Consider the following 24,504-nt stretch of genomic DNA (forward strand, 5'->3'; position numbering starts at 1 on the left):
TCAAGACATCAGTCAGGAAGTTAAAGCTTGGTCACAAATGGGTTTTCCAAATGGACAATGACCCCAAACATACTTCCAAAGTTGTGGCGAAATGGCTTAAGGACAACAAAGTCAAGGTATTGGAGTGGCCATCACAAAGCCCTGACCTCAATCCTACAGAAAATTTGTGGGCAGAACTGAAAGATTGTGTTCGAGCAAGGAGGACTACAAACCTGACTCAGTTACATCAGCTCTATCAGGAGGAATGGGCCAAAATTCACCCAACTTATTGTGGGAAGCTTGTGGAAGGTTACCCAGAACGTTTGACCCAAGTTAAACAATTTAAAGGCAATGCTACCAAATACTAATTGAGTGTATGTACATTTTTGAACCACTGGGAATGTGATGGAATAAATAAAAGCTGAAATAAATCATTCTCTCTACTATTGTTATGACATTTCACATTCTTAAAATAAAGTGGTGATCCTAACTGACTTAAGACAGGGAATTTTTACTCTGATTAAATGTCAGGAATTGTGAAAAACTGAGTTTAAATGTATTTGGCTTAGGTGTATGTGAACTTCCGACTTCAACTGTAATTGAGGTAAGGGAATTTCATCATGGGTCCCTGATCTGTACACAGAAATGCATAAGTATGGAAATGAATGTCCTTCTCTTCATGGTGATGTATCCTAAATAGGTATGCAAAGGTAAAAATATGAAATATCCTCCTTTGCATATTTGGGTATCATTTTAATGAGCTCTGCCACCAAACAAGACCAAATGTGGTTGGTCCGTACCGAGCAACAACTGAACCTAGCATTAACAACTATATTTCACAAATTTGGACATCAAAGTACAGCTCAGTAGAGTAGAGTACAGCACACAACAATAAAGTAGAGTAGAGTTCAGTACAGTATAGTCAAGTAGTATATTTCAGTACAGTATAGTACAGTACTGATTTTTATGAATAATGCCTAAAGTATGTATACATTTAGCTTAGAATTATAACTAAACAGAATACTACTATGTTACTGTATGAATCTTATTATAATCACAATACTGAATATAAGGTCGTGTAGTTTTAGTCAAGAATTAGAACAAGGACTTTCTGTTCCTTGGTAGAAACGAATGGAGCTATCGTCAGACCGGCTGGAATATTGTGTTCCTTACAGGAAGGGGAGAGACCTTGGGCTTGTAGTAGATTGTTTAACAGGTGGCAGACAATGTGAGAAGGGTTGTGAACTATATTGCCATTGTATCTGAGAGGAGGAGGGACATTTATGACGAAATGTGAGGTATATAACCAATGTACATGGTTTTGTGACCAGGGAGGTGTCATTGTAAATAAGAATTTAAATAAAAATAAAAACAGGGCTCAAATTGAGTGAGGGTGGCAATTTTTTGTCTCGCTTACGGCGGCCAACCATAAAAAATGTTGGTGCAGCTGCGTGCGCTCACAAAGGAGATCCTGTACCGGGAAGAAATTAAATATACTTTCACCCCTGGTTATAACAATCAAACAGATTTATTGCAAAATGAAAAACCTGTAGGCTCTTTGCTTCCCTGAGCCTTATTCACAAAAAAACAATTGTATCGTCATCCAATGGTAGTCGAAAAAACACGAGTTGGTAGACTAATAACCGACTTAAAAATTACTTTTATTTTCATATTTAGTTAGGAGTTTGTTGTGTTTTGTTAACATTCAAAAGCCACAGTATGATTCTCATAATATTAAGAATAGAGTGCCTTAGCACTCCCAACCTTGTTTCACATGGTTGGTGTAACGCCTATCGCTGTTGATCCTCCCACTTCTGATGACACACCCACGTATGCAGTTACCCATACTTGCTTGCAGGTGAAAGCCAAGTACCCCTGACTGCAGTGTGCAATTCGGGCCAGGCTCGATGTGGGCGGAGTCAAACATTTGATTCCGCCCACATTTTTGTTGTCTGAGGTTTGACGGTTACACACTGAATACAAACACACACGTTGAATACAAACATATTTCATTTTTGAAGATCTTAAGAAATATTATATAAAGTGGTACCAGCAGATGTGTTGCAACACTTTGTGCTTCATGCTGTAAGACAAGTTACTGATATTTCTGCAGTGAACAACAGACTTGTTATGCATGTCATGTACTGTTAAAATTGTGTTGATAAATGTTATAACTTATATTATTTCATTGAGCATATATATATACACACACACACACACACACACACATACACAGTTACTACCTATCCTTATTTATAATGCTATTTACTTTCCTCATGAGAATGGAGACAGACTATACCATATAGACATACTGACAAGCTAAATGTGCTTTGTACATGAAGTTATACCAGCTCCAGTACAGAGATCAGAGACTCGGGTGACTTCAACGTCATCTTTACTAAACAACTTAACACAATTAAAACAATTAACAATTAACACAGCAGACAAAAACAAGGTTTGACCACTCCTCAAAAATGGCTTCACTCCTGCTCCTCAAGAGGCAAAGACAGTAATGTTCTTGTTTTCAACTGCCTCCACACAGAACATCTCAATCTCTCTGTAACATGAATGGTTCCTTGAGAATATTTTCCTCTTCATCCAGGCCATCATACAACCGTAGTCCTTTAAGGGTTGTAATGGAGTCTTCCCTGTCCATCCCAATTACACTGGGGAGGGAAACAGTGCCTTTAAATGTTTGGAGTTCACACTACCTTGCTGCCTCTAAGGTGTCCCTTATAAGAACATCTGCTTCCTTGAAGAAAAAGGAAGAATGAATATTAAGAGTAGTCCCTAATTGGTTGATCAAGTCAAATTACAACCTACTTTCACAATATCACCATGCAAACAAAAGCCACTATTACTAAAAGGGGTTTTCAGTGATATCTATAACTACTCAAGTCATCACAACTATTATGTCTTGCCATGCATCAAGCCTTCAGCATTACACACAGTAGACTACATAACCAGTTCACAGCTCACCGTGCATTTCGTTTTCAGTATCACCTAGAAAGAAAACAGATTGTGGTCATTAAGTAATGTAAAGGAACCTCTAGGGATGTGTATACAAGAATGCACCTTACTTTAGCTAATACCCTATACAGTACCTGATCCTGCAGAGCTGGATGCTGAAGTGACATGCTGTGACTTCTCAGGGGGGGGGGGCATCTTCTACATCATCCTAAAATATATTGGAGAGGGGGGGGGTTAAGTCTTTAAACATTGGTTTAAGACTATACCACTCATCATACGACTACTACCTGTAGTGCGTTTTGTTTTTGCAGCCTTTTTCGATCTTTCAACCTCTCTTCTTCAGACCTTAGTGAGTGAATGACAAACATATAAAATATATTCAGGTCAGTCTGGCCACAGTGAAACAAGTGATTTTAAGGATGCAAATGAAACGTTTTTATGATGTTCAATACTTACGGCATGGGAAAGTTCTGCAGGAGAACTAGGCGCCACCATGGCCTAATTTGCTGCATGTTTTCCTTTGAAAAAGAAAATCACAATCGGATGGGTATCCCAAAAACATTGTATGCACTAGTGATGAATATTTCATAATTTATACATACCTCAGTGAAATCACACTGTGCTTCCATTGCAATGTAATGTTAAAGAGTAGGTTGTTAAGTTTGATAGGTATGATAACAACAATAATGATAATCGTAAATAATAATAATAATGATTTCATTATTGTATATACTATGTGTAGGCTGTGTAGACTCGCTATGTGTAACTAAGGGAATGGCATCAACAATACACGTTTAGAGCCAGTCAAACACAACAAGGCATACATTGAACACAAATTGATTACATGCCTACAAACCTAGGCTTACTGCTCAAGTAGGCAAATTTGTCCAAATAAGATTCCCTCATTGAGAGCAGATTCCCTCACGTGCAAATGGGCGCTAATTAACCCATGCTAACATCGGTGCGGTAGTTGGTCATATGAAAATGTACCACTGTACTGGTATAACATGAATATTACAAAGTACATTATGCATAATGACAGTCTCACTTACTTCCATGGTTTATATTTTTATCCATGTAGGTCAGGTTCGATTAAGAACTTGGGTGACCTTGAAGGAGACTGGGAAAGGTTTTGGTTAAACGCGTTTGACTCCGCCCACATCGAGCCCGGCCCCGAAGAATGACTCCGCCCACATTGAACCCGGCCCCGACGTTTGACTCCGCCCACATTGAGCCCGGCCCAGAACTGCACACTGCAGTCAGGGGCTTCTCCGTGCAAGAGACCAAAAATGGTTGCTGCCATCTTGTTTGTTTTCAGTGGGAGGAGGAAGAGGAGGGGTGGAAAAAGTAAACTACAGTACAGCCGCCCCGAAAAATTAGAGCGTAATTGGTGAGTTGATTTACATTTTAAATATACGTTCAACTACTGGAATAAAGCAAATGTTTTGCATGTTAGATAAAAAAAAAATGGTATACACAAACCAAAAATCTTATCAGAATACGCGCTGTTTTGGAAATGACACGGGGTTGTTGATTACGTCGCACACACTGCTCGGTAACATTAGCTAGCCTAGTATACTAGCTATTTACCTGTTGTACTGTGGGTATTTAGCTAGCTTCACATTTGTTTATTAATCTGGAACTCAATATTGTACCAAAACGTACAAATATGTATCACATGCGCTCACGTCTCCTGCAAAACCCCCAAAGATAGCTATCGGGGCTGTTGTTTGACTCGCGCCGAGGCCCCGTTATTATTTTGCATTTTTTTACAATCTAAACGATTGGTTTCCTAACTCACTTAGTTGTATTCATACTTTTTTTTATGACAGAGCTCGTTGTGCATTGTTAATAAATAATCGATGTGTTTAATAAGTATCATATGTTTGTCGGTCCAAGACCAACGCAAATCCTCCACCTCCATGGAGGGTACCAAAAAATCATGACAATGATCAGATTGGGCCTCTGTCGCTACTTGAAGCTAGTTAGTTTGACAGATGTAGCCGTAAATTATTCGGTCAGGTAAACAAATCACAAAATTGCGCAATTTTTAGTTAGTTATTTAATTACTTAATTTAATTTCTGAGTATTCAATCATTGTTGTTCATTCATTTTATTAACATTCATCCACAACGCACTTTCGTCATGCAATATAGTGTGAGAGTGTCGCACCGAGGACTGATGACACACTCAAATGTTACTTTGACAGATATTGAGTAATGAAGTGTAGTATAGAAATGACGGTTACTGCGTGGCAATATGAAATGTATTTCTGAAAGTCCAATCTTTCCTTATTCAATATGACCATCAAAGTGTATTACCTCTTGTGACTGGAAGTTTTTTCTAACAGCAGTCTCTAACCTTTGTCCCTGCAAGTCGGTGGTCCCCGTCCCCTCCTCCCCCCTTGGGTGAGAAGGTGCTGGGTCAATGTTTTACGCCCACTTTGTACTCAGCAAGCGTGGGCCGCTGGCCAAGATCTGGCTAGCGGCCCACTGGGATAAGAAGCTCACCAAGGCTCATGTGTTTGAATGCAACCTGGAGAGCAGTGTGGAGAGCATCATCTGCCCTAAGGTAAACAAGCTATTATCCATACAGCACTTCTGTTATGTGTTTCTGTCATGTGCTGCGCTCTCTAGTCTCCACTAGGTTAATGCTGCTCTAAGGGTACTTTGACAGACTAGTGTTGCGTGAACCGGTAGAAGTGTGTAAATTTTCAACACACTTGCTGTGGGTCAGGGCTTGGTAGATGAGCGTACGAGAGATTTGAAGTGAATTATCTTGCCACAGGGGGTAAATGTATTTCTGAACTGTGTTAGATTCAATTACATTCTTTCTTATTATTTATTTATCCAGGTGAAAATGGCCCTGCGTACATCAGGTCATCTGCTCCTGGGGGTGGTGAGGATCTACAACAGGAAAGCCAAGTACTTGTTGGCTGACTGTAACGAGGCTTTCATCAAGATCAAGATGGCCTTCAGACCAGGTAATATATTGGCTAGGCGGCTGGACTGGTCCAACATCTTCTTTGTTGATTTACATTCAAGACTCTGAGTTACAGTTTGGCTCAACAGCCATCTACTTTAAATCTTAATTTTACTGTTAGTTGGCATATATTGTTGAATGAACTGTAATTGGGGCTCCTGAAAAGAGTCCCAATATGAAACTTGTGAGTGGCACACTGGGCTGCGAGACAGTACTAACATTGTTGGTAGATGTTATGGCTGTGTACTATGTGGGTTTGAGCTGGCCTGACCCCTGCCTCCATCCCTGTCCTCTCAGGTGTGGTGGATCTGCCAGAGGAGAACAGAGAAGCTGCCTACAACGCCATCACCATGCCAGAAGAGTTCCACGACTTCGACCAGCCACTACCAGACCTAGAGTGAGTCCTGCATGTCATCAGAGCCCCAACAAGTTGAAATATGTTTTTTGAGATTTGCCATGAAGCTCTGATGAGTGCTGTGTCTCCATTGATGTATATGTTCGCATCAAATTTGATTTGTCACATGAGCCGAATACAAAAGCTGTAGTAGACCTTACCGTGAAATGCGTACTTACAAGCCCTTAGCGAACAGTGCAGAGTGCGAAAATATTTGTGAAATAAACTAAAGTTTAAAAAGTAACACAATAACAAGGCTATATACAGGGGATACCGGTACTGAGTCAATGTGTGGGGGTACGGGTTAGTCAAGGTAATTGGGGTCATATGTAGGTAGGGGTAAAGTGACTATGCATACATAATAAACAGAGTAGCAGCAGCGTAAAAAAAAGGGGGTCAATACATATAGTCCGGGTAGCCAATTGATTAATTGTTCAGCAGTCTTATGACTTGGGGGTAAAAGCTGTTAAGGAGCCTTTTGGGCCCAGACTTGGCGCTCCGGTACCGCTTGCCGTGTGGTAGCAGAAAGAACAGTATGCCCATTTTTAGGGCCTTCCTCTGACACCACCTGGTAAAGAGGTCCCTGGATGGCAGGAAGCTTGGCCCCAGTGTTGTACTGGGCTGGACACGCTACCCTCTGTAGCACCTTGCAGTCGGATATAGAGGAAATGCCAAACCAGGCAGTGATGCAACCAGTCAGGATGATTTCGATGGTGCAGCTGTAGAACTTTTTGAGGATCTGAGGACCCATGCCAAATCTTTTCAGTCTCCCGCAGGAGTTCTGTATGCTCTTACTGGTAACAGTTTGCTTGTACCCTCCGCACTAGGTGTTTCTTTGCTCAGTGGTAGTGATTTATGTTGTATTTGCAGTGACATCGACGTAACCAAGCAGTTCACATTGAACCAGAGTCGAGTGGAAGAGATCACCATGAGGGAGGAGGTGGGCAACCTGAACCTGCTGCAGGAGATTGACTTCGGTATGTAGCCAGGCCTCCCAGTCCAATCCTTTCACCATCTCACTCCTCAAACTAAACCATGACTGCATCTCAATAGTCTGTAGTTGCTTCCTTTTTCATCTCCTTCACCTCATCTGCACTGATATGGATAGGTGATAGCAAATGCTTGGTAGTGGTCTCCATGTTTTCACCATAGTTTCATATGCAGGCAGATTATTGAAATGCACCCATACTCCAGCCTATTCCAAGCTCCCTTCCCAGTGTGACAAAGCCCGCCACTCATTACTGCTGTACATACACATTCCGAAAACTCATTCTAACATATTCAGTGTTTTCTCCCCTCCAGCTGACTTTGGGATGGATGACCGGGAGATGATGCGGGAAGAGAGTGCCTTCGAGGTGGACATCATCCATGGTGCATCAGCCTCCAACCTGCTCCTAGACCCAGAGACCTCTCAGGCCCAGATCACAGACAAGTCCAACCACCTGGAGTATGACGACCAGTACAAAGATGACTTCGGAGAGATCCCCATGGCTGACAGCGAAGGAGGCATGCTGGGTAAGAAGGAAGGAAGGATAACCTGGGTTGGGGCTATGACCAAATTCTTTCTTTCCTTGTCTCCTTGGGTGCGTTTCAATAATATCTCCTTCCTCCTGAAGTGTGCACAGGTGTGGGAGGAAGGAGATGTAAATGGGACATAGCCCTTGCCTCCTCCATGGCTAATGTGGCCAATTTATTGTTTACATAAGGGTTGTATCTGGTGTAAAAACCCTGTGGCTTGATTCAATCTGTAGTGCTGAAGAGCTGCGCTACATACAGTGCCATAGAAATTTGTTCCTGTGTCGTCAGAGACTGCATTCATGGTAAAGCCTTCTGTATGATTCAGTTCGACTGGTGCCGAGCTGAACTCAGCTAGACGAACTGAACGAGTGTGTTTGACTCCCTTAATAGACCTTAGTGCCAATAGTACTGTTCGTTCATCTTGAGACGCCGTAGCCAGATCTAATCTAAGATAACTTGAGAAATCTGTCATTAATTTATACTTTTTTGCAGAGGATCTTAGTCACACAATTTCACATTTAACTAAGATGCAGTATTTCTCAAGTGAAAAACGGTGCATGAAAATGATTAGTCTCTCGTTGAATTACAACAAACACTTAATTGAAGAGTCCCATCTGTTCAAATCAAATTTTACTGGTCATATACACATGGTTAGCAGATGTTATTGCGAGTGTTGCGAAATGCTTGTGCTTCTAGTTCCGACAGTGCAGCAATATCTAACAAGTAATCTAACAATTCCACAACAACTACCTAATAACACACAAATCTAAATAAAAGGATGGAATAACATCAGAGCGGCATAGGCGAGATGCAATAGATGGTATAAAATACAGTATATACATAAGGGATGAGTAATGCAAGACATGTAAACATCATTAATAAAATGACTACTGATCCCTTTGTTAGTGGCCAATGATTTCAAGTCTGTATGTAGGCAGCAGCCTCTCTGTGCTGGTGATGGCTGTTTAACAGTCTGATGGCCTTGAGATAGAAGCTGTCTCTCAGTCCCAGCTTTGATGCACCTGTACTGACCTCGCCTTCTGGATGGTAGCGGGGTGAACAGGCAGTGGCTCGGGTGGTTGTTGTCCATGATGATCTTTTTAGACTTCCTGTGACATCGGGTGCTGTAGGTGTCCTGGCGGGCAGGTAGTTTGCCCCCGGTGATGCGTTGTGCAGACCGCACCACCCTCTGGAGAGCCTTGCGGTTGTGGGTGGTGCAGTTGCCATACCAGGCGGTGATACAACCCGACATGATGCTCAATTGTGCATCTGTAAAAGTTTGTGAGGGTTTTAGGTGACAAGACAAATTTCTTCAGCCTCCTGAGGTTGAGGTGGTGCTGTTGCGCCTTCTTCACCACACTGTCTGTGTGGGTGGACCATTTCGGTTTGTCTGTGATGTGTATGCCGAGGAACTTAACTTTATACCTTCTCCACTGCTGTCCCTTCGATGTGGATAGGGGAGTGCTCCCTTTGCTGATTCCTGAAGTCTACTATCATCTCCTTTGTTTTGTTGACGTTGAGTGAGAGGTTGTTATCCTGACACCACACTCCCAGGGCCCTCACCTCCTTCCTGTACGCTGTCTCGTCGTTGTTGGTGATCAAGCCTACTAATGTTGTGTTGTCTGCAACCTTGATCAAGTTGGAGGCGTGCATGGCCACGAAGTCATGGATGAACAGGGAGTACAGGAGGGGGCTGAGCATGCACCCTTGTGGGGTGTGTTGAGGATCAACGAAGGGGAGATCTTGTTTCCTACCTTTTTGTTTCCTAAAACGTCACAAAATGTAGTCAGAATATATGTACCAACTCTTCTGGAATATTTTAGATGGGAAGCATGCGGACGCCTTAAATGCTTCATGTCAGCTCAATCGAAAATTAAGTTTAAATTTCAATCATGCAATAACTTCAGCAATACGGATTTAATCGAAAAACAAAACTTAAAAATAGGAAGCATAGAAATAGCACACCTAGAACATATATACTTTTTAAGACTTGTTTTCAATGAATCACAGATCTATAACTTAAATTTCTATGTGAATTCGGTCAGTTTGCCCAAAAAGTTACATATTACAGCTTTAATTCCTGCTGAGCATTGCCACTTTCATGCCTGTTTCTAGTTGACAAGCTCCTAAGTAACAAGGATGGGGGTGGCATTTTCGATGACCCTCCCGCCATCACGGAGAGCGTGCTGAGGCTGCAGGAACACGATGTCGAAGATGACTTTGATGCCCTCTCACGTACGTTGCAACACTTACCATATGCTGTTCCCATAACAATGTTTTGACCAACATGGTCTAAGCGAACTCTTTTGCATTAGTTATTGTATGTTTTTATATTTTTCTAAATGTTGTGTGTATAGCGGGAGGTCCAGACAGCCCAGACTCAGGCCCAGCAGAGCCCCTGCCCGCCATGCAGGACCAGACAGAGCAGACCACGCTGGTACACAACGAGGAGGAGGCTTTTGCCCTGGAGCCTATCGACATCACAGGTCAGCAGCCCACAATCTCTCAAATTCTGATAGTCATGTTATGTATGTTCTACATCACATAGATCTATGCCATAATGTATTCACTTAGGAGCACCACTGCTCTGGTCTTGGAGTTTAGTAGCACCCTGGATCCCACTGCTGCCACAAAATGTCACTATTCACTTACAAGTTATTTTCTCTTTACTCCTCACAGTCAAGGAAACCAAAGCCAAGAGGAAGAGGAAGCTGATTGTGGACAACCTGAAGGAGCTGGATAGCAAGACCATCCGTGCCCAGCTCAGCGACTACTCTGACATCGTCACCACGCTGGACCTTGCGCCACCCACCAAGAAGCTGATGATGTGGAAAGAGACGGGAGGCGTGGATAAGCTCTTCTCTCTGCCAGCACAGCCCCTCTGGAACAGCAGGCTTCTTAAGGTAACCCAGCAACTGGTCTGGTAGTTAGACAAACCAGGGCTGTGTACTGTTATTGTGTTCAATCCAGCACCTGGCAATGGCTTTTCTGTTTCCCCCCCAGATGTGTTTATGTTAATTCCTAAATCTCTTTCATTAGAGCTTTTCTATATGTTTCTATTCTCAACAATCAGTTTGTGAGGACATAATGTAGCCACTATTTTTAGGGGTTTTGTGCATTGTTGTTTCTACCTAGCCTAACACTGACTCTATCCTCTCTCTCTTTCTCCCCCTCTCATTCTCTTTCTGTAGATGTTTACCCGCACCCTGACCCCCCTGGTTCCAGATGAGATGAGGAAGAGGCGGAAGGGAGGTGAGGCAGACAGCCTGGATGAGTTCTTGAAGGACCTGGAGAACCCTGAGGTGCCCAGAGAGGAGGTCATGCAGAGGGACATCATCGGTGAGATACTCCACTCAGTTAACTCACTACCGAATGTCAACAGTGCATTCCTCTACAGTAGATGCCATTATAGGCTAGAGGGCCAACTCTCGGCATGGTCACATTAAGACATAGACTGGTATTCAAAGTAGATACATTTAAAGTAGTAGACACTCAAAGTGGTACTATTGGAATTTCTTCAACTCCAGTGGAACAGACAGACTCCCAATCTGACATAGGCACTTCATCTGATCCTCATCCATAACACTCATGTACTTGTACTCAACACCTTTCTTTGATTACTGTAGTTTAATGTTCTGTCTGTGTGTAATTGTATGCGCTCCAGACCAGACCATCCTGGAGGAGCCCAGTGTATTGCAGGCATCGGCCATGGAGGGCAGCAGGACCACCCTGGACGAGTCAGTCATGCCCCCACCCTCCTCCATGCACGGCCAGAAACGCAAGGCCCAGGACACAGAGCCAGCATTGCCCGTGAGTGCCTCTTTCCTCCTCTCTTCGCTCAAGCCCTCTTTAACTATGGCTAGGGAAACTTTCAAAGGCAGTTTGTCAAGCATATAAGGCTTGTTGGGGTTTGATATTGTATCCACTGGAAGATCTCATTAGTGCTTTTTGATAGTAGAAGTATGAGCTGCTTCTACCTTTTGCCCATACTCAACCACTCAAACATTCTTATTCTCTCTCTATCCAGATGGGTACTCTGGAACAGGCTGCCAACCATTCAGGTGTGTCCCAGCAATTGGACATAACGGTGGAGCTGCCCCCTGAGGACAGCACCAACCTCAGCCAGTTCCCCGAGCTGGACCTGATAGAGGAGAAAAAGGACAAGAAGGAAGGAGAGGACGACTCAGACGAGGAGGTGAGATAGAGATAAATATGTGCCGGAGGTCACCGCCAACCCTCCTGGTCCTGGAGAGCTACAGGGTGTGTAGACTTGTGTTCCAAGTAAGAACTAAACAGCTGATGGAATTGCGTATCCTAAAGACAATGTGGCTCTCTTGGACCATGGCGGGTGGCCACTGATCTATTCTGTCTTAGCTTGCAAAAGGAAGCTAAATATGTACAGAGATTTCAGAAAGTATTCACACCCCTTGACGTTTTCCACATTTTGTTGTGTTACAGCCTGAATTTAAAATAGACATTATAATTGTTTTGTATTTTACCCCCCATTTCTCATTAATTTTATGATATCCAATTACGATCTTGTCTTATCGCTGCAACTCCCCAATGGGCTTGGGAGAGGTGACGATTGAGTCATGCTTCCTCCAGAAACATGACCCGCCAACTTAGGAAGCCAGTAGATAAACATTTGTTACAAATATTATCACTGGCCTACACACAATACCCCATAATGTCAAAGTGGAATTATGTTTTCTATTTATTTGACAAATTAAAGTAAAAGCTGTAATGTCTTGAGTCAATTAGTATTTAATCCCTTTGTTATGGCAAGCCTAAATAAGTTCAGGAGTAAAAATTCGCTAAACAAGTCACATAAGTTGCATGGACTCACTCTGTGTGCAATAATAGTGTTTATCATGATTTTTAAACGACTGCCTTATCTCTGTACCACACACATAAAATGATCTGTAAGGTCCCTCAACCACAGACTCAGGGAGGTTTTCCAATGGCTCGCAAAGAAGGGCACCTATTCAAATTAAATCACATTTGATTTGTCACATACCCATTTTTAGCAGATGTTATTGCGGGTGTAGCGAAATGCTTGTGTTTCTAGCTACAACAGTGCAGTAATATCTATCAAGTAATATCAAACCATTTCACAACAATACACACTAATCTAAAGGAATGAAATTAAGAATATATACAGTGGGGCAAAAAAGTATTTAGTAAGCCACCAATTGTGCAAGTTCTCCCACTTAAAAAGATGAGAGAGGCCTGTAATTTTCATCATAGGTACACTTCAACTAGGAAAGACAAAATGAAAAAAAAATCCAGATAAATCACATTGTAGGATTTTTAATGAATTTATTTGCAAATTATGGTGGAAAATAAGTATTTGGTCACCTACAAACGAGCAAGATTTCTGGCTCTCACAGACCTGTAACTTCTTTTAAGAGGCTCCTCTGTCCTCCACTCCTTACCTGTATTAATGGCACATGTTTGAACTTATCAGTATAAAAGACACCTGTCCACAACCTCAAACAGTCACACTCCAAACTCCACTATGGCCAAGACCAAAGAGCTGTCAAAGGACACCAGAAACAAAATTGTAGACCTGAACCAGGCTGGGAAGACTGAATCTGCAATAGGTAAGCAGCTTGGTTTGAAGAAATCAACTGTGGGAGCAATTATTAGGAAATGGAAGACATACGAGACCACTGATAATCTCCCTCGATCTGGGGCTCCACGCAAGATCTCACCCCGTGGGGTCAAAATGATCACAAAACCGGTGAGCAAAAATCCCAGAACCACACTGGGGGACCTAGTGAATGACCTGCAGAGAGCTGGGACCAAAGTAACAAAGCCTACCATCAGTAACACACTACGCCGCCAGGGACTCAAATCCTGCAGTGCCAGACGATCAACAGAATTGTAGTTACTCCACAATACTAACTAATTGACAGTCAGAAGAAGGAAGCCTGTATAGAATAAAAAAGATTCCAAAACGTGCATCCTGTTTGCAACAAGGTACTAAAGTAATACTGCAAAACATGTGGCAAAGCAATTCACTTTTTGTGCTGAATACAAAGTGTTGTTTGCGGCAAATCCAATGCAACACATTACTGAGTACCACACTCCATATTTTCAAGCATAGTGGTGGCTGCATCATGTTATGGGTATTCTTGTAATTGTTAAGGACTGGGGAGTTTTTCAGGATAAAAAATAAACGGAATGGAGCTAAGCACAGGCAAAATGCTAGAGGAAAACCTGGTTGTCTGCTTTCCACCAGACACTCACCTTTCAGCAGGACAATAACCCAAAACACAAAGCTAAATCTACACTGGAGTTGCTTACCAAGAAGACAGTGGCCGAGTTACAGTTTTGACTTAAATCTGCTTGAAAATCTATGGCAAACCCTGAAAATGGTTGTCGAGCAATGATCAACTACCAATTTGACAGAGCTTGAAGAATTTTGAAAATAATTATTTGCAAATGTTGCAAAATCCAGGTGTGGAGTGCTCTTTGAGACTTATACACTACCGTTCAAAGTTTGGGGTCACTTAGAAATGTCCTTGTTTTCCATGAAAACATACATGAAATGAGTTGCAAAATGAATATAGTGAATGAAGAAATATAGTCAAGACGTTGACAAGGTTATAAATAATGATTTTTAATTGAAATAATAATTGTGTCTTTCAAACTTTTCTTTCGTCAAAGAATCCTCCATTTGCAGCCATTACAGCCTTGCAGACCTTTGGCATTCTAGTTGTCAATTTGTTGAGGTAATCTGAAGAGATTTCACCCCATGCTTCCTGAAGCACCTCCCACAAATTAGATTGGCTTGATGGGCACTTCTTACATACCGTATGGTCAAGCTGCTCCCACAACAGCTCAGTAGGTTTGAGATCCGGTGACTGTGTTGGCCACTCTATAATAGACAGAATACCAGCTGACTGCTTTTTCCCCAAATAGTTATTGAATAGTTTAGAGCTGTGCTTTGGATCATTGTCCTGTTGTAGGAGGAAATTGGCTCCAATTTAAGCGCCGTCCACAGGGTATTGAATGGCGTTGCAAAATAGAGGGATGGCCTTCCTTCTTCAAGATGCCTTTTACCCTGTACAAATCTCCCACTTTATCACCACCAAAGCACCCCAGACCATCACATTGCCGCCATCATGCTTGACAGATGGCGTCAAGCACTCTTCCAGCATATTTTCATTTTTTCTGTCTCAAGAATGTTCTTCTTTGTGATCTGAACACCTCAAACTTAGATTCGTCGTCCATAATACTTTTTTCCAATCTTCCTCTGTTCAGTGTCTGTGTTCTTTTGCCCGTCTTAATCTTTTCTTTTTATTGGCCACTCTGAGATATGGGTTTTTCTTCGCAACTCTGCCTAGAAGGCCAGCATCCCGGAGTCGCCTCTTCACTGTTGACGTCGAGACTGGTGTTTTGCGGGTACTATTTAATGAAGCTGCCAGTTGAGGACTTGTGAGGCGTCTGTTTCTCAAACTAGACACCACTCCTCTTTCTAGTCTGGTTAGAGCCAGTTTGCGCTCTTCTGTGAAGGGAGTAGTTACGGTGTTGTACGAGCTCTTCATTCAGTTTCTTGGCAATTTCTCGCATGGAATAGCCTTCATTTCTCAGAACAAGAATAGACTGACGAGTTTCAGAAAAAAGTGATTTGTTTCTGGCCATTTTGAGCCTGTAATCGAACCCACAAATGCTGTTCCAGATACTCAACTCGTCTAAAGAAGGCCATTTTTATTGCTTCTTTAATCAGAACAACAGTTTTAAGCTGCACTAACATAATTGCAAAAGGGTTTTGTAATGATCAATTAGCCTTTTAAAATTATAAACTTGGGCCTCCTGAGGGGAACAGTAGTCTAAGACACTGCATCGCAGTGCTAGCTGTGCCACTAGAGATTCGAGTCCAGGCTCTGTGGCAGCCGACCGTGACCGGGAGAACCATGGGGCGGTGCACAATTGGCCCAGCGTTGTCCGGGTTAGGGGAGGGCCGGGCGCAATGCACCCTGACACGGTCACCAGGTGTACGGTGTTTCCTCTGACACATTGGTGCGGCTGGCTTCCGTCTTAAGTGGGCATTGTGTCAAGAAGCAGTGCGGCTTGGTTGGGTTGTGTTTCGGGGGACGCACGGTTCTCAACCTTTGCCTCTCCCGAGTCCGTACGGGAGTTTCAGCGATGAGACAAGACTTACTACCAATTGGATACCACAAAATTGGGGAGAAAAAAAAGATAAATAAAATTATAAACTTTGATTAGCTAATACAACGTACCATTGGAACACAGAAGTGGTTGCTGGTAATGGGCCTCTGTATACCTGTGTAGATATTCAATTAAACAAATCTGTCATTTCCAGCTACAATAGTCATTTACAACATTAACAATGCCTACACTGTATTCCTGATCAATTTGATGTTATTTTAATGGAAAATTGTTTTTAATTTTCTTTCAAAAACAAGGACATTTCTAAGTGACCCCAAACTTTTCACCGGTAGTGTATATTTAAAAGTATGTGGACACCCCTTCAAATGAGTGGATTTGGCTATTTCAGCCATTGCTGACAGGTGTATAAAATCGAGCACACAGCCATACAATCTCCATAGGGAACATTGGCAGGAGAATGGCCCGTACCGAAGAGCTGAGTGACTTTCAACGTGATTCTGTCACAGGATGCCACCTTTCCAACAAGTCAATTTGTTAAATTTCTGTCCTGTTAGAGCTGCCCCGGTCAACTGTAATTTGTTATTGTGAAGTGGAAACGTCTATGAACAACAACAGCTCAGCTACCAAGTAGTAGGCCACACAAACTCACAGAACGAGACCGCCAAGTGCTGAAGTGCATAGCGCATAGGAAATTCTGTCCTCGATTGCAACACTCACTACCGACTTCCAAACTGCCTTGGGAAGCAACATCAGCACAATAACTGTTCATCGGGAGCATTGTGAAATGGGTTTCCATGGCCGAGCAGCCGCACACTAGCCTAAGATCACTGTGCGCAATGCCAAGCGTTGGCTGGAGTGGTGTAAAGCTTGCCGCCATTGGACTCTGGAGCAGTGGAAACACATTCGCTGGAGTGATGAATCACGCTTCACCATCTGGCAGTCCGATGACGAATCTGCGTTTGGCGATTGCCAAGAGAACGCTACCTGCCTGAAATGCATAGTGCCAACTGTAAAGTTTGGCGGAGGAGGAATAAGGCCCCTTAGTTCCAGCAAAAGCCCTTTCCTGTTTCAGTGCGACAATGCCCCCGTGCACAAAGCGAGGTACATACAGAAATGGTTTGTCGATCGGTGTGGAAGAACTTTACTTGCCTGCACAGAGTCCTGACCTCAACTCCATCGAACACCTTTGGGATAAATTGGAACTCAGTGAGCCAGGCCTAATCGCCCAACATTTACGATTTTAGTGTATTTAATTTTCAATAAAATTGTGAGTAGATGGGTGAGAAATCTATTTTAATAAATGTTGAATTCGGGTTGTAACAAAAAATGTGGAATAAGTAATGGTGTATTAATACTTTCTGAAGGCACTGTAGGCCTAGGAGTACACAGAAGCATGTCTCTTACGGTCTTCCATTGCTTGTACATTAGCCAAAGTGTATTATTTATGTAGAGTTAATGTTGTGTGTTCCATGAAAGGATGAGGAAGGTCAGGCCGGAGAACAGGCCCGAGAGGAGAGGAGGTGGAACAAGAGAACCCAGCAGATGCTCCACGGCCTACAGGTATGTCATAGGAGAGCTTCTACAAGAGCACTAAGAACTGTACTAATTGTTGTGACTCACCAAGTGAACAACCCCAACATTTCTAACCAGAGCCGGGTCTTTAACCGTGACGCACCTGTTCTCTCCCGCCCTTCAACAGAGGGTGATGGCCAAGACGGGGGCCCAGCAAATTAGCCTGCTGGATCTGTGCAGGAACAACAACAAGAAGCAGGCTGCCGCCAAGTTCTACAGCTTCTTGGTTCTAAAGAAGCAGCAGGCGGTGGAGCTCAACCAGACAGAGCACTACAGCGACATCATCGCCACCCCTGGAGCCCGCTTCCACCTAATCTAGACTCGACACTGGCTGCTTTTACTCTAAACCTGTTGTTTTGTATAGAATGTTATTTAGTTCTCTAACACTGTGCATATACATTTTTGTTTTTATACCGACGCTGAACAAAAATATAAATACAACCGGCAACATTTTAAAATCTATGGATTTCACACGACTGAGCAGGGGCACTGGGCCTGAGAGGGCATAGGCCTACCCACTGGGGAGCCACGTCCAGCCAATTAGTTTTTCCCCACAAAAGGGCTTCATTATAGACACAAATACTTCTCAGCACATCCCCCCCCACCCGCAGGTGAAGAAGCCTGGGCTGGTGTGGCTCCACCTGGTCTGTGGTTGTGAGGCCGGTTGGAAGTACTGCCAAATTCTCTGAAATGACGATGTGCATAAAACGACTTATGGTAGAAAAAATGGCAACAGCTTTGGTGGACATTCCTGCAGTCAACATGCCAATTGCACGCTCCCTCAAAACTTCAGACATTGTGTTATGTGACAAAACTGCACATTTTAGTGGGCTTTTATTGTCCCCAGCACACAGTGGACATGTGTAATGATCATGCTGTTTAATCAGTTTCTTGATATGCCATGCCTGCCAGGTAGAAATTCTCACCAACAGCGATGTAAACAAATTTGTGCCCAAAATTGGAGAAATATGTCTGGGAACTCTTTCAGCTCGTGAAACATGGGACCAACATTTTACATGTTGTGTTTATATTTTTTGTTCAGTATGTGCTTTTTTGTCTTGAGATGTTTTTTTTTTTTTTTTATTGAAAGAACAAGCGGCGGTTGGTGGGGGAAGTCACGATTGGTGGGATTATTGTATGCCTCCTGTCTTTGGCTTTTGTTATCCAATGAAAGCTCTATGTTTTGATATCATGTGTTGCATTCAGAGGTTCCATTTCCCTCCCATAAAAAAAAGTTATCATGTTTTAAACCCTTTAGCTAAAAGAAGCGTGTAGTACTGGGCAAGTTTCTGAAACACACCAGCAATCTTATCTTGAAGACCAACAGTAGCTTAGTAGTTTCAAGCATTCCAATGGGTTTGTTTTTCAATTGTGTTTACAAGTGCTTGTGTTTCTTGACTGTACTTTATATTTTCAAATGTCTGACATTTAAAATGTCTCTGTTGTGGTGATTTGAGGATCATGTAGATTTTTAAAATAACTACTCTTTATTGCATGCTCCATTTTTAAATATACTTTATTCCAATTAATTGCTCCTGAAATTGTATTTCTTGAATAATTACCTTTGTTTTAAGTCACATACTGTGACAATGAAAATACTCGTTTCAACTATCTAATGCAGATGTTAATGGTTTGGTCAGAATTAGACTTAAATGCTGCATCTTTCATCACTCTAACTTTCAAGACAACTCAGCCCAGTGGGTGTCAGGAAACTACATTTAATTCAAATTTGATGCAGCTGAATGTCAAGAAATCTCTATATAGAAAACTTTAATTTGGTATTCATTAATTAAAACAGTTTTGATGGAAACTTGCATAGGTGTTTAGACTCGTTGCGACAGTCATTCTTGAATACGCTATTGCTCGTCTTATCATGGTTCATAGCTGCAGAGGACAAGTAGTTCTGACCATCCTTTACAATGAATGCATTGTTTTGATATCCATGGACTCCCTCTGAAATTGTATATGATGTAATGTTTCAGTGCATCCCCTTTTAAACTATGTGCCAGTAAACTTGCATTTTCCTTTTTGTATAAAACCCAAAATTATATATTGTAGATACTGTTGCTAAAATGTGTTCTAAATCAGATATTTGATGCCATGCTTGTAGTCCTGAGCCCCAGCATCTGATGTACGTTTTCTAATAAAATGAATACTGGTTCATGTCAATGACGATCCTTTTCATAGCTGGTTCATTGAGCCAGCAAACTGGGTATAATGGCTATGGACTTACTATAATAATGACTTAGAATATCAATACCTTCTGATGGTCAAAAACTAGATTGAACTGTTTTGAGGATACATTTTTAGAAACATGACATCATGAACGCAATACAAAGACTGAATTCATTGTGTGCTTCTTCAAAATATGTTCTCCAGACATTTGAAGTTGGATCTCTTGGATGCCTTTGATCTGGCAAATCTGTTTAGTAGAGATATAAACAGTAATTTATCTATAAAAAGAGGTATACATTTACATTCAGCTGTTCAAATTTCAACCTTTGGGAGCCTTCTTCCCACCACACTAAGGGTTTGGGAGCGGTTTGAGGGATGGACCCTCGCCTCCCTCTGGCTTGCTGCGTTTCCTTTGACGGTTCCGTTTCTTCTTCTCAGTCATAAGAGGCTGCGTCGGTGGCTGTTTTTTCTTCTTCTTTAGGCAGCTGAGTGGGTTGGGATTGGAGATTTTCCTCTTACGCTTCTTGCCCCGGCGCTCTCCATCCTGCCCGATCCCCTGCACCTCCTTCAGGCTGTTGATGCTCTGCTGCTGGGCTGGTGTGACCATCTCTCCCAGAGCCACAGCCTCCACATGGCTAACCGAGCATTGGCTGGGCTTGTCCAACACTATGGTGTTGACGATGATATACATAAGAGGCACGCCTGGGATCTTCTTCAGGCCTGCTGTCAGCTCTTGGTCCTAGAAATTGAACATCCGACATGAAGAGGTGAATCAAAAAATGTGGTATAGACTTAATGCATGCAGTTAGGTGGGCGGCACTATTGGTTGTTGATCCTGAGGTGACAAGCGTTGCTGACGCATGCCAAAACCTACAACGCCTAGATAGGTAAAATACCTATCAGCTAACCACATGGTCGTGTTCCCCTGCTCAGACATTGCATGCATCAAACAATGGTTGCGTCATCAAGGGCACCATATTGCTATAACATATGGTTACTTTATTTACCTTTTATTTGACTAGGCAAGTCAGTTAAGAACAAGTGTCTTATTTACAAATGACTGTCTACCCTGGCCAAACCCGGACGAAGCTGGGCCAATTGTGCGCCGTCCTATGGAACTCCCAATCACGACTGGATGTGATAGTCTGGAATCGAACCAGGAACTGTAGTGACGCCTCTTGCACTGAGATGCAGTGCCTTAGACCGCTGCGCCACTCGGGATATCAATCCAGGCGTTGTAAGATCTGGCATAAATCAGCAATGTCTAAGCAGAGGAACATGACCCCATGTTACAGCAATTTGGCAGTCAATGATGTGGAATGCAACCATCGGTTGATGCATGCAAGGTCTGAGCAGGGAAACAGGACCATTGATTGACCCAGGTAAGTAAGGGTATGACATAACACTTACCTGTGTGGCAACAAAGTAGTGGTGTGGATTGGTCCCTTCCAGCATGGAGAGCAGACACTCTGACGCAGAGACGGGGTTCTTGAAATGCTTGCAGTTCCTAACCTGATACCGCTGCAGGATGAGTTTGGCACCATAGAGGTCTTTCAATGATTCGAGTTCCTTCAATGCACAACTGTAGGACATAAGGTTACAAAAAAAACTGTCATTGGGTAAAGCTCACGACAGTGTGACATTTACTACAACACCAAACCACTCACTTTGTAGTACAAAGTTGCACCTCCCCCATGAGGTATTTCGGCATCTGCTCTTTGATTTGAATCTTATTCTTCAGAGCCGCTTGGCAAAACGTCCCGTCGATGAGAATTTGAAAGGGCTCTCTAAAACTGAAGTTATGTTTGTAGAAATTGATGTTTTTCTTGGCTTTCTTTTGTCGTTTGATCGTCATTGTGACTAGTTCGCTAGCCCAAGAATGTACTAAAAATTACTTCCTGAAAAATCACACACAAATATCACTCAAATGGACGCAATTGCATTACGTATGTTCTGTAAATTTTCGTCAGTATCGGTTTACTAGTACACACGGATTCATAACCAATAAAATCCAATTGCTTGGAAAATATAAACACACGTTTCCTTGGTTGAGTAACAGCTGAATATGTTCGTCTGGAAACAAAACGTCAGAATCAAGACTTCTGTTTCTTCTTCTTCTGTGGGTTTTATGGCGGACTTACGACGCCAAAAGTTGCATTGTCGCCTCCAACTGGACGGGTTGAAAACCAAAACAAGATTTTTTTAAAAGAAAATCCATACGATATAGGGACACTAACTTAATCCACACAAATAAAAATAGTATATTAACAAAAACAAAACTCCCACTTCTTCCTTCTTTCAAATCTCCCTTCTCAGGCTCCATGTAATTCCTCCACCGAGAAATCTTTCAGTCCCAGGAACCGCTCGCTCTGCTGCATCCACAATTATATCTACATTCCTGGACCTTCTCCCTACCTTGGCATTGCCATTAATCACCATAGCTATAAATGCCACAAAGTCCACCTTCTTAACTTTTAAAATGTCAGGGTCCTGTTGGTAAAAGGCAACCCATATGCAGCCTGCAGTGAAGGCCTATGCAGCACCAGGGATTCTTCAGGAGCACCAAACAAACCCTCAACTCTTTTAACAGTTGTTGCATATGACATGCTCTGGACAGCCCTAACTTTGGCCACCTCATTCTCTTTCACCCTTGTCGGGCAATCAAAAGATGTAGCTTCATGGTTCCCACCACAATTGCAACATGTCACACTTTCCTCACTTTTAATACACATGATTTGATCTTTTCCACAACTTGGATATCTCGGCTTCTCCCTTCTGCAAACACTTGAAACATGACCAAAAGCTTAACAATGACCACACTGCATTGGTCTTGGGATAAATGCTCTGACTCTGCACTTGAGTAGGGAGAGACACCATTTAAAAAAATGAAAGAACAGATAGACTCTTCACTTTTTCACCACACAAATCATCAGACATGCATCAATCACTACAGGAATATTTTTAATTTCTTCAAAATCAACTTCCCACAAGTCGCCAGATTTAACCTCCTTAAGGGGTGCCCTGTCCGAAGAGACACACTGTCACTACTTTTGCCGAAGTTGGTCCCTCTCCTTCTTCGAAGGTGTTCTGCGGTCGACGTCACAGGCTTTCTAAACACCACCGATCCATGTTTCATTTTCGTTTTGTTTTGCCTTGATTATTTACACACTTGGTTTCCATTCCATTAATTATGTGCATTATTTAACATTTACATTTAAGTCATTTAGCAGACGCTCTTATCCAGAGCGACTTACCCACTGATTTCCGTCTCTGTTTTGTGCGTTATTGTTTATCATGTGGGTTCTCGTTGTTTGTGCTTTAGTTTATTGTATATGTTCCTACATTCTCATCACTGTACATTACTTTTCTCCGTTTTCCATTCTTTTGGACAATACTCCAATTCTCCTTGATTCTAGTGCCACTGGATACCATCTCTTATGACCGAAAAGAGCTTCTGGATATCAGAACAGCAATTACTCACCTCAAACTGGACAAACACTTTTTATCCTTCTAACGTGAAGGATATACTGCTTCTCCGAGACCAGGCCCAAATCCCTGTAATTAGCGTGAAAAAAATACAGAAATACAGGGGTGCCTTGTGAGAATTTGTTGGCGAGTGGGTAACCCGCCTCTACCATCTGTTCTTTTGGCCAATGTGCAATCACTGAAAAATAAACGGGATGATCTACGCTAAACCAACACGACATTCAAAAATGTAATATCTTATGTTTCACCGAGTCGTGGCTGAACGATGACACGGATAATATACAGTTGGCTGGGTTTTCCATGCGTTGGCAGGACAGAACAGCTATGTCTGGTAGGACTTGGGGTGGTGGTGTGTCTATTTGTCAATAACAGCTGGTGCGCAATGTGTAATATTAAAGAGGTTTCGAGGTATTGCTCATCTGAGGTAGAGTACCTCATGATAAACTGTAGACCACACTATCTACGAAGAGAGTTTTCATCTGTATTTTTCGTAGCCGTCTATTTACCACTACAAACCGGTGCTGGCACTAAAACCGCACTCAACGAGCTGTATAAGGCCATCAAATCAAATTTGATTGGTCACAAACATATTTAGCAGATTATATTGTGGGTGTAGTGAAATGCTTGTGTTCCTAGCTCCAACAGTGCAGCAATACCTAACAATTTACAAAAATACACAAATCTAAAAGTAAAAGAATGAAATTAAGAAATATATAAATATTAGCAATATCAGAGATGCATTGACTAAAATACAATAGAATAGAACACAGTATATACATATGAGATGAGTAAAGCAGTATGTAAACATTATTAAAGTGACTAGTGTTCCATTATTAAAGTGGCCAGTGATTCCCAGTTTATTTGTATATAGGGCAGCAGCCTCTATGGTGCAGGACTATGTAACTGGGTGGAAGCCGGCTAGTGATGGCTATTTAACAGTCTGATGGCCTTGAGATAGAAGCTGTTTTTCAGTCTCTCGTCATAGTTTTGATGCACCTGTACTGACCTCGAATTCCGGGTGAACGGGCTGTGGCTCGGGTCCTTGATTATCTTTTTGGCCTTCCAGTGACATTGGGTGCTGTAGGTGTCCTTGAGGGCAGGTAGTTTGCCTCCGGTGATGCGTTGGGCAGACCGCTCCACCCTCTGGAGAGCCCTGTGGTTGCGGGCATTGCAGTTGCCGTACCAGGCGGTGATACAGCCCGACAGAATGCTCTCAATTGTGCATCTATAAAAGTTTGTGAGCGTTTTAGGGGCCAATCCAAATTTCTTCAGCCTGCTGAGGTTGAACA

General features: G+C 42.5%; 2 protein-coding genes and 1 long non-coding RNA gene across 4 annotated transcripts; 1 reads left to right on the top strand and 2 right to left on the bottom strand.

The window, feature by feature from the left end:
- Positions 1–2,357: 2,357 nt before the first annotated feature.
- On the bottom strand, positions 2,358–4,085 carry LOC118398291 (uncharacterized). The gene is made up of 6 exons (XR_004828597.2): positions 4,002–4,085; positions 3,406–3,467; positions 3,237–3,294; positions 3,084–3,157; positions 2,959–2,982; positions 2,358–2,731 (listed from the first exon to the last, which is right to left on the bottom strand). It is a non-coding gene; the product is annotated as an uncharacterized LOC118398291 (long non-coding RNA).
- Positions 4,086–4,189: 104 nt separating this feature from the next.
- LOC118398289 (double-strand-break repair protein rad21 homolog A-like) lies at positions 4,190–19,723 on the top strand. 2 transcript variants are annotated; one of them, XM_035793482.2, is made up of 14 exons: positions 4,190–4,339; positions 5,326–5,520; positions 5,803–5,932; positions 6,229–6,328; positions 7,196–7,302; positions 7,628–7,840; positions 9,959–10,078; positions 10,201–10,329; positions 10,523–10,746; positions 11,035–11,182; positions 11,508–11,653; positions 11,871–12,038; positions 17,459–17,542; positions 17,682–19,723. In XM_035793482.2, the coding sequence occupies exons 2-14, from the start codon at positions 5,377–5,379 to the stop codon at positions 17,871–17,873; spliced, it is 1,905 nt and encodes a 634-aa protein (XP_035649375.1). In that variant the 5' UTR covers positions 4,190–4,339; positions 5,326–5,376; the 3' UTR covers positions 17,874–19,723. The 2 variants fall into 2 exon arrangements, with proteins under 2 accessions (XP_035649375.1, XP_035649376.1); XM_035793483.2 differs by having other exon boundaries at positions 4,215–4,339; positions 5,300–5,520.
- utp23 (UTP23 small subunit processome component) lies at positions 19,053–21,843 on the bottom strand. The gene is made up of 3 exons (XM_035793484.2): positions 21,397–21,843; positions 21,140–21,311; positions 19,053–20,468 (listed from the first exon to the last, which is right to left on the bottom strand). Exons 1-3 carry the CDS (start codon positions 21,582–21,584, stop codon positions 20,079–20,081), a joined length of 750 nt encoding a protein of 249 aa, XP_035649377.1. The 5' UTR covers positions 21,585–21,843; the 3' UTR covers positions 19,053–20,078.
- Positions 21,844–24,504: the final 2,661 nt, after the last annotated feature.

The sequence above is a fragment of the Oncorhynchus keta genome, chromosome 19 (genome assembly GCF_023373465.1).
Source record: "Oncorhynchus keta strain PuntledgeMale-10-30-2019 chromosome 19, Oket_V2, whole genome shotgun sequence".
NCBI lineage: Eukaryota > Metazoa > Chordata > Actinopteri > Salmoniformes > Salmonidae > Oncorhynchus > Oncorhynchus keta.

What these genes read in the sequence shown, in the direction of transcription:
- LOC118398289 (XM_035793482.2), top strand. Translation starts at nt 5,377, where the DNA reads ATGTTTTACGCCCACTTTGTACTCAGCAAGCGTGGGCCGCTGGCCAAG. An exon ending in GGAGCCTATCGACATCACAG is followed by an intron (nt 10,330 to 10,522) that starts GTCAGCAGCCCA and finishes TACTCCTCACAG; the next exon opens with TCAAGGAAACCAAAGCCAAG. An exon ending in AGATGCTCCACGGCCTACAG is followed by an intron (nt 17,543 to 17,681) that starts GTATGTCATAGG and finishes GCCCTTCAACAG; the next exon opens with AGGGTGATGGCCAAGACGGG.
- utp23 (XM_035793484.2), bottom strand. Translation starts at nt 21,584, where the DNA reads ATGACGATCAAACGACAAAAGAAAGCCAAGAAAAACATCAATTTCTAC. An exon ending in GTGCAACTTTGTACTACAAA is followed by an intron (nt 21,312 to 21,396) that starts GTGAGTGGTTTG and finishes TATGTCCTACAG; the next exon opens with TTGTGCATTGAAGGAACTCG. An exon ending in ACTACTTTGTTGCCACACAG is followed by an intron (nt 20,469 to 21,139) that starts GTAAGTGTTATG and finishes TTCAATTTCTAG; the next exon opens with GACCAAGAGCTGACAGCAGG.